The 13,144-nt window shown below is 25.4% G+C and overlaps 2 protein-coding genes across 10 annotated transcripts in view; one reads left to right on the forward strand and one right to left on the reverse strand.

The window, feature by feature from the left end:
* The window catches only part of LOC112601831 (collagen alpha chain CG42342), a 103,161-nt gene extending 94,976 nt beyond the window's left edge, over nt 1–8,185 (forward strand). For 4 of the 9 annotated variants that reach the window (XM_025349631.1, XM_025349637.1, XM_025349635.1 and 1 more), the window contains 7 exons: nt 3–29; nt 245–298; nt 472–498; nt 3,567–3,602; nt 5,343–5,477; nt 5,641–5,840; nt 7,545–8,185. In XM_025349631.1, coding sequence (XP_025205416.1) covers nt 3–29; nt 245–298; nt 472–498; nt 3,567–3,602; nt 5,343–5,477; nt 5,641–5,811 — 450 coding nt within the window. In that variant the 3' untranslated portion in view covers nt 5,812–5,840; nt 7,545–8,185. The remainder of the gene's footprint in view (nt 1–2; nt 30–244; nt 299–471; nt 499–3,566; nt 3,603–5,342; nt 5,478–5,640; nt 5,841–7,544) is intronic. The other 5 variants (XM_025349629.1, XM_025349632.1, XM_025349634.1 and 2 more) reach the window with 3 other exon arrangements.
* Nucleotides 8,186–9,219: 1,034 nt separating this feature from the next.
* On the reverse strand, nt 9,220–11,495 carry LOC112601841 (peptidyl-prolyl cis-trans isomerase NIMA-interacting 4). Its single transcript, XM_025349657.1, has 4 exons — nt 11,483–11,495; nt 11,228–11,403; nt 10,643–10,762; nt 9,220–9,515 (listed from the first exon to the last, which is right to left on the reverse strand). Exons 2-4 carry the CDS (start codon nt 11,333–11,335, stop codon nt 9,357–9,359), a joined length of 387 nt encoding a protein of 128 aa, XP_025205442.1. The 5' UTR covers nt 11,336–11,403; nt 11,483–11,495; the 3' UTR covers nt 9,220–9,356.
* Between the last annotated feature and the right edge of the window lie 1,649 nt (nt 11,496–13,144).

The raw sequence follows: 13,144 nt of genomic DNA on the forward strand, positions 1-13,144 counted from the left end.
AGGGTCCTCCAGGACTGGACGGGATGAAGGTAATTATCATAATTCATAATACATCAATTTTAATACCTAAAATATATCACACGCATAATACTCCCATCGGTTGGGCCGTTGTCGTATTATATAATGTTATTTTTATGTTTTTTTTTACCGAAAATTACATTAATATTGTGTTTTAAAACTATATGTTACACCTTATACTTATTATGTTTCTGTCTCTCTATCGCTTTATCGCCTATATTTCTAGGGTGGTCAAGGGGAGCCCGGTACCAAAGGGGAACGCGGAGATCCTGGCCTGCCTGTATGTATGTCACACAATATACGCATAAACGTATATTCTAAATGATAATATATTGTGTACATATTAATAATAATATGTATCCGTGTTTTAATATCTACGTTTGGTTTTTAATGACTAACGCGATTTTTTGTAAGGAGAGAAAAATACTTCTAGCTGTTTCTGTTCTGTTTTAGGGTACGGATGGCATTCCTGGTGGTGAGGTATAACATTTAAACTAAACAATATTAATATATTTTGCTTCTATTTATTATAACATTATGCGTCCAGCAGAAACCGTTTAAAACAATCTGGGAAAGTGCTACCGACTTGTTCGTTCTTATAATTTCAACTCTTCACTGTAAACATAATGAATAACAAATATAATCGTCCTCTTTGTATAAGATTTACAATTTTCAGCTTACAACATAATAAGACTCATAAAAGGCAATAATATATAAATGTATAATATATTACCTATGTATTTTGTGTAGATCAGTTAATACTTGGGTCCTGAGACACTCGAAAGAAATTAAACATATTTTATTGAAACTACTATCCTTTTTAAATTGTTGATATTAAAATGTTTAAATAACTAATATTATGATGCAGTGGTAGTGACTAAGAAAATATGATAAGATATGAGATTATTTAACGTGAAACAATTTATTAGTTAATTTTTAAAATTCTTTTTTTATTAATTTATTATTTTTTTTTGTTTTTCATCAATTTAGCGTTTTAGGTGTTTACATTTTTTTTTTTTAACATATACATGCTATTAGTTTCATATTTTAAAATGAAATAATGCGCTTAAAATACGCAAGAATATAGTTTATTATTATTTAAATTATTTTAAAGCTTACATAAAAGAATTAGGATGGCAATATATTTATTTAAGACACGTAAAATTTTTGTCTGGTTTAAAGTTTTGTTTTTTTAATAAATTGTTCATTATATTTTAAATTAATTAATTAATACTAAACCCTCAATTCGATATCAAACCGATTATCATAGTCATTATATTTTGTTGTATCAGATTTATGACATATTGTTATCTATTGACGTCAATAGTATGAGTCCTAATGTATATTTATACAATATTATTTTATTAGAATATGAGAAACTTAGAAATATTTATGACAGAATTTCATATTTTGCTTAATTAAAATCAATTTTCTTTATACGACTTACTTTTTACTTAAGTGATATCATAATATACTTACCTAAACATTACAGTTAAATGTTTTAGAAAAATTGAATTAAATTTAATAGTTAATAATTTTGGTAGTAATATTTATAAAATCAATTATTTTTTGTAATTATATGTATCATTAAAAATTATCGTATTAGTGGAACAGTATTGCAATTTAAGCCTATATAATATTATTGTTGATTCAGTTAACCCTGTTTAAACGGTTTCTACTGTAAATATTATGTATCACTATTATAATTTTATAGTGACTCTATTTACATTGTTTTCGAATAATCCCGATTGCCCTAATTCACTAACATAACTGTCTAAATTCATTGATCGAATAAGTCCTATACTACGGTTTTTATATGGCAAATAGCTATTGTATAAAGCTTCAATTAGTTTATACGTAATTAACTCATGTCCACTCGTGTATCCACAATGAACACACCATTCAACTCGTCTTTTGTGGTTACCCACTTAAACCATAAAAAGTATAATTATTGTACTTGTATTCATATTTAATTTTGATCTCGGAATTTAGTTACAAACGCGCGTTCGTGCAATGAAACCCGCAGATCGCGTTGATGATGAGGAATAATAGAAATGCCAATATTGGTATTTGTACATAATATTATATTATGTTATCTTTGGATATTCTAAGGAGGAGGGAATAATAATACAATAAAACAATGTACCAATGAGCAACGGTCACATAATCAGAGGTTATTGGGGTCTGACCATCGTTAGCCTTCTTAGCTGTTATAAATATGTACGGTATTACGGTAAATGTATACACTATATCTATGCATCATCGTGGCTTACGGACGAGAAAATGAGCTCACCGGCAAGCTTTTAAGTAACGATTGTTAGACGAGGGTGTTCAATTATAATAGAAAACACAATAGTTGGTATGTATACATGTATACTTTTTATGTAATATGCGAGGTAGATATAATATATAATAATATGTAGTATACGAGACGGAACAAATTAGAAAACATAATAGCCCTAAATAACTGAATGAAAGAAAGAAAAAGAACACTAATCACAAAAAGGATCACTACGCTGCAGATGTAACATAGCTTGAAATTATATAAATGAAAAAAAAAGTGAAACTAGTACAAGGGAGAATTAAAATTTGCTCTTTTGTAAAAAATACATTGTTTACAGATTTTCAAACGATAAATATATCAAATAATAAAATTGTTATCAATCATTAACTACACCCGTAATTTTATCATAAGCTATTTTATGCTTAACACTACAGTGCTATCATAAACAATATCATAACATCAATGGTAAAATTTTCTATACTAATTATAATATAATTTAATTATTTGGCTGTTTCACGAGAAAAACTAAAACCATTTACGATTGATTAAATGTGAGATATTATCAGTAGATATTCGGTCGTAGCGAACAATATATTATATAATTTAGTCTTTTGGGCAAATTAAGTAGGTAAATTCCAAGATCAAACTGACTGGCGCGTAAACTCACGTTTCTCACGTATATATCACTATGGATAAAAATATAAAAAAATTAACGTTTTTATAAGTACAATAATTAAATATTATATATCGTGCTTGCTCCTCTGCAATATGCATGCGCCATCTGTATATGCATTTTTATACGCGGGTCTTAACGGTAAAAAGTTCGAAAAATTTACATACATTTTACTCAGACATCTATTCAAAATATTTTATTGTTTTTAAGAAACAGATGTCAAATTGTTTTTATTATTGTAGTTTATTTCTAATATTAATTTAATATGTTTGACATATTTTATTAACTATTATTTGTTTTATATCTTATTTGAAATTCTATGGTTTATTCAATTACCTATCATGAAAATTCTTTGATGTAATGTTAAAATATTTTTTATATATATTATTGTATAATAATATGTAACAATAATAAAAATCGATAACAACACGATAACACGAATACTTGTATTTATATTTATTGGTAAGATGTATGTACATTTTTCTGAATGAAATTTATCGGACTCGTACTCCTCTAAATTTATATAAACAAGTATTGGTGAATATACTGCAGCAGCAGCGTTTTAATACCATCGTGGCATTTGATTTTCAGGGTCCCAAAGGAGAAAAAGGTTATAAAGGCGAACCTGTGAGTATATATATAATATTTTAATCTACTTTATACAATATAGGTTAGGTTACGGACAGGATCTGTTAACACAATTTTTTGTTGATATCAGCTTATTATATATTATGTTGTCAAGTAAAAAAATTACATTCGTTTTAGACATAATTAAAATCAAAAGATGGTATAAAATAATCAAAATATTAAGCCTAATTGTTTTTTTTTTAAAATTTATTCTATAATTTTTTAATATGCCTAATAACTTAAAGGTTTCCAGTTAATTTTTAAAACAAAACGTAAAACGCATGTACATGCATTTATCTATAACAGTAGCTAAAACTATTTAATTAATTATTTTTTGTATAACCGTACTGTAAATAAAGATTTTAAATAAAAATAAATTCTATGATTTTAAAATTGAATTGCTTAAACTACTACAGCAATAGTGAAATAACTTACATTAAATTATGCAGGAAACGATGTGTGACCCAAGTAATTAAAAAAAAGTAATTATATTTTTGTAGTTGAGGCAAGTCAATATTTTTATCCATCTTCACTTTTAACTTTTTGAGTTAATTATACTGTTAGTTAATTATTATCTTAATTTTTGTAAACGTTGATTTAACTTAGACTATAATATATATAACATACAGGAAATTTAAAAGTTATGATATTATGTTACTTGAGAACATCGGTAGAAACATAATTAAGCTTACAGAAAATATAAACTTTTATATAGTTAGTTAACATAATAACCCTCATTTGTTGACTTTACTCATTGTTGTGTTTTTGATAAGAATGATATCTATATTAAATATTATATAATATGTTTGCAAAAGGAGATGAAAAATGTAATTTTCAATTATTATTTTTGAGTTTTATTTTGAAAATGAATAATATATTTTTGGGAATGTTAATAAAATCAAGCTAATGTTTTATTATCTAAAACATTAAAATATCTAATGTTTAAACTTTTAGAGAAGCTGACAACTATTATTGTATAATATAATATAATATTAAAATTCGACGAGTGTAAAATTATGGATATTGTTCAGTGATAAAATTATATAATATATAACCAAATTTATTAAAATTTATAACCAAATAGCATTAGAAATAAATTTGTAAAATTATTTACTATGGTTAATAATATTATTGAGTAATGTTATTACCAATAATATTATATTGGCTTTCTGGCATTTTTATCAAGTATTGTAGGTATCTATATGTTTTAAGTTCAAATAACAATGCTATGAAAAAATGCATAAAAATATTGCATATAAACCGTTGAAGTATTAGATGTTTTTTGAAAAATCTAAATCCTGAATATCAGTTTCAAAAGAATGATATTATAATAATTAAAAGTAAAAGATACATACTCTAGCTAATAATAGTTGGACATCGTTTCTTACCTCTATCCCCTGATCGGATATGGTAGGTTTGTTAAGTTTGCTCAAGGATGATGATAATATTATAAATACTATAAAGTCCATAAAGATATCCAAATGGAATTATTATCAGAATAAAATATTCACGAGGAATCGTGGGCTTAGACGTCAACAATTTTAGCTGTGTTATTTTTCGGAAGTTATATATATACAGATCAGTTTTTCCGATATTTTTTTATATGGCAACTAATTATTAGACATTTCTTCTACTAACTGACCCATAAAAATAATATATAGTTGTGTTGTATTATATGTAATAGATTGTAGCGAAATATCATATAATTTAATTTTTTAATCGCGCATGCGTTCGTTTCAGGGTCCGATCGGTAAAAAAGGCCGTAAGGGCGACAGAGGTGACAAAGGTGATCAGGGAGTACCGGGACTAGACGCACCGTGCCCCATCGGACTGGATGGGTTGCCGCTGCCTGGATGCGGTTGGAGGCCACAAAAGGTACGTTTCACGTGAATTTGTCGATCGACATGACACTAACATCGTTTTCTTTTCTTTTTTTTTAACTCGAGTGTGTTTTTGCATGACGCACTCGTTCGCGTGCATACCTTTCTGATACTGATTATAATAATAACTTATCGATGTGCCTGATCATGGTCCAAAGGAGCCGACGACTACGACGAAATCGTACCGGTCGCAGACCACTGCAGAACCACCAGCCGACGATTATGACGAAAACGGCGGTGGCGGAGGCGGTAGTGACGAGGAAACTGGTGGTGATTATGGTGACGAGTACACCGACGAGACGAACAATTATGACCCAAACGTGAAATAATAACATAACTTGCGTTTGTTGTGTCAGAGGTGTGGATTGTATTGTTTTTAATAATATATTAACACAATTTATTGCCATTATATCATGACATTACCTAAATAGGTCGTGGTCGTATTTTGTCGTAGATTTGTACATTATCATAATTCAAAAACGGATAACAGACTTTCGTAGGGTTAATGACGTCAATGTAAATTTCAATTTAAGGTCAAAAATCAGATTTAAACAAGTTAATAAATTTTAAATATTTATTTTTTTTGTGTTTTAAACTCAAACTAGGTGGCAAACGATATATGAGCCTAGGTGCATTGAAATGAATTATTAGAATTATTATTCTCAGCAGTCAGCACTGCCATCAAATACACAGTTTTCAGAATAAAAAACGAAGGTTTTATTTAAATATTTTAAATAATCAACAAATTAGTTTGATAACACAATTTTAAAATGTATTATACGTAGTAAGAGTAATACCAGTCTAAAATAATTTGCTATATAATTATAAATTCTATCATAATTATTATTATTTAGTCAAATGGTATATCTTTCGACTAGATAATAGATAAAATTAATGGTTATTTAATTTCGTACACGGGATTTTTTATTATTTAGATTTTCAAATAGTTATGTACATTTTTTATACCGAAGTAAAAATTTTTATCGGTTAAAAGTTGTAATTTTCATTTGCTACATATTACTTATTTTTTTATTACATAGATAATAAACACAATATACGTAATATAAATTATGAAAAATACACTTACACAAATTCGTATAAATTTATGTATTGATTTAACCATATTCAAACTAACTAAAAAGTTTTACTAGTACGTGACATGGTATAACTGTCCTGCTATTCGTTTTTTTTTTTTTTTTGAGGTTATTATTTATTATTAAAATTTTGCTAATGCTTACTTACATTCAGTAATATTTAAAAGTTTCAAACAATGATGTTATAAAAAGTAAAAATCATAATTATTTTGTTAGAATATAATGCAATGGTGGAAGTAGTATAAGTTAAAAGTATGATATTATGCTCGATATAATATTTTTTTTACTCGAATAAGTTTTGTTATTGAATATATTATTTTATAAGGCTTTGTAATGTTCCCATATTGCCTATACATCACCCCGTCTTACAAATAATATTATTTCCAATAATATCACGATGGAAATAAAATGAAAACAATTTTTGGCCTGGCTTCTATCTATATAAAATCCATAGGACGTTTTTATTTTGCTAATTTTAATATGGCGATTTAATCTTCGTTACTATAATAAACATGATTCAAAAAATATGTCCACGATTTAATGATTTTAATGTATTTCCCCGCGGAAATCTATTATAACGTTTGAGGTAAAAATATAATTTTTTTTTTTTAAATCATACTTACAAGACAACTCACAAAAACTATTGTTAAAAAAGTTACATTATGATCCCTTATATAAATAATAAGGACTTTAATTTTGCTATACATAGTTAGTTTTAGACTAGTTTTAGCAACATTTTAAAATCAAATATAAAAATGTTTAACTCTTAAGTTAGTGCTCAGTTTTAGATTTTAATTACTGGTTGTCTGGCTATGTACTAAGTGTATTGTCAGTGGTTATTCATTATTCATTCATAGAGAGCTCGTTGAAATTGTCTTTACATTTTAAAATTATCATTTATCACATTATTTGAATTGATTTGAGTTGATTAATGACTTATTTTACAAGGAAGTTTATTATATTTTCAGAAGTTCAACGTCGACGACAACAAACTGCTTTAAACCAAAGTTTGGTGTACATATTTTTATAATGTTATTGATCACCATCGACTTACGACAGGATCATTGTGCACCGCAGTTATTACGTCATTATGTTAATTATATATTTTAAACTAAGTAAATGTAAATAAATTTTATATAAAAACATATTTCTGTTCAGATCAGCTCAGCTCAGTTGTTGTAATAGGAACCATGATTTATGCAAACGAATGGATTTATTATATTTTTATCGTGTTTGAGTACAATAATTATATTATAAATCAAAACCTTTTGTGTTATGTCCCTTTCCACTCAAAATCAACCCAGTTCCTCGATAGGTAACTTATAATACTGACGATCATTCATCGACATCTGTTTTTAATCTGTGCATACTATACTAAGGAATTTTAAACTATGTTAAAACAATAATAGTTTTGAGTAACATAATATTGAATTCTTGTTTTGGTATTCATTATTTGCTGTTTAAAACTTTTATTACAAAAATAATATAATTAACCGTAAAACCTACATTATATATTTTGTTACTGAATTATAATTTTAGCTTTCAGTCCTCAATACTTGGATATTTTGTTGTTCACTCCAATTATTAATTTATTACAAATATGTGTAATAACATTAAGACATAAGTATCTAAAATGTGAAATATATTTCATTTTTATATAATTAATTTGTAATTATGCATGAATTTAAAAATAGAAAATCAAGTTAAATTAGTAAAATAATTCTTATTTTAATCAAAATTGTGTTCATTTTATTAAATTAAGATAAAGAGTATGTGTAAATTGTTATTAAAAAGTATGGTATAGTATATATATATGTAAGAGAAAATGTAATTATACCTACTTTATTACAAGACAAATACTGTAATATTGCAAATAAATTATACATTTATACTAATAAAATAATTTAATATTAGAGTTGAGTTATCTCTTAATTTTATAATAAACTTCACGCATTTAGCAACTGATTTTAATATCTATAATAAAGTATAATGCTAAAAAATTAAGTAATTTAATAATTTTGTACACACATTTTATTTAATTAAATTTAATAAAAAAAAAAAAAAAAAATAAAATAAAATAAAAATATTTATAAAAACGTGACTTTGGAAAGTTATGTTAAATCAATGCTTGAGGTAAACAATTCCTAATCGATGGTACACAAATACAATTGAAGTGATAAGTAACTATAAAATTAATGTTTTTACTCATTTAATTTATACATTATTATTTTTACCTATGTCATGCAGATATAATACAATTTAAATACCTGAATTAAAAATAAAAATTATTTTTAAAATATTCATTAACAGTTTATTTTTTTATTGCAATATTTCTCCATATAACTTTACAGGTTGTGGAAAACTGATATTTATACAGACTTATTACAATAATATTTAAAATTAAAATTATTCAGTAATTCCCAAATTTGTATCTATATATTTTAGAATATTTATTTTCAATAGTATTGTGTTAATATGCAATATTCTTGTAGTCTATTTTTATTTATATAATTTACCAACATTTATTTTATTTATAGTTTTGGGATTACTTGATAAAACACATTTTTTATTGAATAAAAAAATAAAATTATGTCAGTAATAAAAAAAAGACATCAGTATTATGATTATGTAAATAACAATTTGTTTATTGTACTTACATAGTTGACACATTTTATACTTATTTTATACTTGCATATGTAAATATATGCTTTATACAGTTTTTGTAAGTAAACAGAAGTACACATTTATATAGAAAATTATGTAAAAAACAACAACAATTATCATTTTTTTCCTTCAACCATAATAATATGGTAACCAAATTTAGTTTTGACAGGCGGGTCGGTATAAACAGGATTGGCAAGACTTGATACAGGTAGAGCAAATGCAGCATCTTGAAATGGACCAACCATTGAGCCACGAATCATCCAGCCTAAATCACCCTGTAATTAATTAATACAATTAATAATTAAAAAGGCAATAATACAATAATTAATATAACAGATATTATGATAGATACTAAGATATTAGTCATCATCAGTAAATAAAATAGTAAAAATTAATTTTTAAGTACATTATGTCTAATTTTTAAACATATAAATATCAGTAAGTATAATAAAACTTAAACTCTTGGTTATAAAAATAATTGCTTATAAACAAGTAATTAAGTTGTCAATATTATGTTTACTTGTAACAATATATTAATATGTATTAATACAACTTTTTAAAATGGAAATGAGAAACATTTGTTAGTTATACTTCAAAGGAGATTCTTTAAAGATATTTTTTTATATTTATTAATATTTTAAATTTTCTTATGAAAAAATATTGTGCAAGCAATACTTATTTTGTATTCGTATTATAATTTATTAAGTCATTTTAATAATATTTGAGTTATTTGAAATTTAAACAAATAAAAGTTATCAAATTTTACAATATTATAAACTAAGTACTAAGTAGCTAAAATAATCTGACTGATGTTAAAAATTACAAATTGTAAGTATTGGTATATGAGTAAAATTATATTCGCCTATAATATGGCAATTAAAATATTATATTATATATGTATAACTTGAGCAATAATTACATCAAAATTATTAAATTAAATGCCTATTAATTTAAAAGAATTCTATGATTATAATATTAATAATATTATTTAAACATATTAAATTACATTTAATGTGGGCATATATAAAAATATTATTGATAATGTTTTTAAATAGGTATGTAAACAATATTAATATTTGAGAATATTATCATGATTAAGAATATTGTATCATTGATTATAAATTACTGTATAAACAGTTTGATAAAAAAAAAAAAAAATAAAATGTCTTAAGCTTATATTTTACTACAATTAAATTTATCAGACTTCTATAAATCATAAATTCACACATAATATGGTAATATAAATATTCATATAGGCTTGTATTTTTAAAATAAAAGCAACTAACAATTAAACTTTTTGTTCAATATATTATATATTAATTTTGTTGTTTATTATTAATCAGTGTAAAAATAGAATTTTATTAATAAATATTATCATACTAATACATGATTATTAACTTACTCCTTGTCTAGCTTTGTCTTCACTGTACAATGTAGCGATTTCATTAAATTTTGCACCCGCCTTAAGTTTTTCCATTGCTTCCAACACTTTTGACTGTTTTTCACACAAAATATGTCTCACCTGAAATAATAATTTACTGCATATTAAAAGATTAAGAATTTCTTAATTAAAATAATAATAACAAATCATTATTGTGCTTTCTTTTATTTTTATTTTTTAATGTTTATATTGTTTAAATTGTATGGCATAAATCATAAATACTTGGATACACTATCGGAAGTAATATTTTAGCTATGATTTCTATACTCAAATGTTAATCTGAATGAGAATAATGTTAGATATTGATGAATTGAAATAGTTATTGTTAAATAAAATACATAATTACAATCGTATACGAAGTAAACTGATTTATTAAACCTTTAACTTTGATGTATAACTGTATAAGTATTAAAATAAGCGTATTTGAATATTATAAAGCAATAAAGAAAACATAACATAACATTTATGACAACTTTTACCAAATCTAATTATTTACATTGTACTACAAGTCTACATTGTATCTACAATTTATTTGGCATAGCTTACTTTTACAGTTGATGAACCACCTCCTTTTTTCTCCTTTCCTTTGCCTTCATCGTCTGCTTTGGAGCTACTCTTGGGACCTTTGGTGTTGGCATTTTTCTTAGGTGGCATGACAATAATATATTTAAAATCAGTCTTTAAAGTGTAAATTGATTAATATTAATTTTTAGTTGTTATACCTAAATGGAAACATACAATTTTAGAACTATGCAAATAATAAAATTAAAAATTAACAAGTAACAGGTGCTGAATACTTACAATATAGTATTTCAAAATTGTATACAGAATAATGATATTTGTATTAAACAGAACTTTAGTGTAAGGTAATTTTTAAAAAACGTTCAAAACCTAAGCTCAGTAAACTTTACGGCTAAATATATTTGTTATCTTTCAAATTGATAACAAATTTAACAGTGTCGAGTATTCAGAATGTTAACCGTAAGATGCCGCTACAGTGTCATTTTCGATCAAAAATTGAATAAATTCATAATATAAAGGCCACCAAGGTATACATTGATTAATAATGATTATAGAATAGACTATTTTATAAGCAATTATATTAATAATTAATATGTTATCACCTTTACCAAATATTATGGTGTAGGTATGAAGTTATTTTATTATAACATAAACAATTTTGTTTCAAGAAGGAATTTTGTACCTTTAACAGCTTAAATCCTGTAGAATTATATTTCTATATCTAATATGTATGATACTGGACGGCTAAGAATGGAATTTAGAGAAAAACGTCACACGTACGGCTAGCAAAAGACGCGTTCTACGAGATAGAATAAAGAGCGTAACGGAAAAAAGATCTCAAAAGGCCAGAAAAACGGGCGAAAATCGGAAAAACTGTAAAAAGAGTAATAATAGTTATAATAACGACCAATAGGTGATAACAAAACTATCCACTCATGACTTATCAATATTTAATCGGCAAATTCGGTATCCTCAGAATTTTAATGGTATTTTTATTATTTTCAAGAAATATTTGTGTATATATTTTATCATTAAGATATAATATACAATAATTTATGTAGATGAATACATCAGAACCCTCTAATAACGACAATAAATATAAGATTTACAGTTTCATAACATCATATTATTAATAATTAATTAAATTAGGTACCAAATAGTAATTATATAATTATTATGTAAAAAAATAATATAGTTGTTAATAAATAATAGAGCGCGTGACATATCAAATGTGGGATATTATTGGTACCTACCTACTTTTATAAGAGACCATGATTATCTTTATTGAATTTTTGTAATAAGTTTTGTACAATAATTTGTGTTATAACTTAAAAGGATTAATTATGTTTCAACAGTATTAAACTGAATTGCCAGCAAAGATGTCGTGTAAAATATTTTTCGATAAAACTGCATTGTATTTTGAAGGTTTTTTTAACCTTATTGAGCACACAAATAAATTTACCCGTAATAGCGGTTTAGTGTGTAGGGTTTTAGTAATTCAGTGAAAACATCAATAAAATGTATTATATATTTTTTTAAGATGGCAATTATCCTGCTGCTAAAAATTTACAACACTATAGCTAGCTGATTAGGTAAGCACACTACAAACAATAGATTTTAAAAAAAAATTGCCTAGCTACGTATACAAATATAACTATATATATATATACACAATTAAATATAGGTACGCATTTTAAAACCACAAACAAATTTTTCAACAGAACATAAAACCAAAAATTTTAAATTTTAACATGCCAATGACAAATACACGAAAAACCGCCAACACGTTTTTCACACGGTGTATCGAGGAGTTTTGTGAAAACGATATATCAGCGATCCGTACAGAACCGACGTCGCCGCACCAACGACAAGCACGCTCGAGACTCTGGGCCGGCGCGTCCCCAGAAAACCAAACGGAAGACGACCAGGCCTGTGCCAACC

The sequence above is a fragment of the Melanaphis sacchari genome, unplaced genomic scaffold (genome assembly GCF_002803265.2).
Source record: "Melanaphis sacchari strain LSU unplaced genomic scaffold, SCAv2.0 Contig7_pilon_pilon, whole genome shotgun sequence".
NCBI classification, from domain to species: Eukaryota; Metazoa; Arthropoda; class Insecta; order Hemiptera; family Aphididae; genus Melanaphis; species Melanaphis sacchari.

Coding starts and splice junctions, on each gene's coding strand:
- LOC112601841 (XM_025349657.1), bottom strand. CDS start 11,335: ATGCCACCTAAGAAAAATGCCAACACCAAAGGTCCCAAGAGTAGCTCC. Junction 10,763..11,227: donor GTGGTTCATCAACTGTAAAA/GTAAGCTATGCC, acceptor TTATTATTTCAG/GTGAGACATATTTTGTGTGA. Junction 9,516..10,642: donor AAGACAAAGCTAGACAAGGA/GTAAGTTAATAA, acceptor AATTAATTACAG/GGTGATTTAGGCTGGATGAT.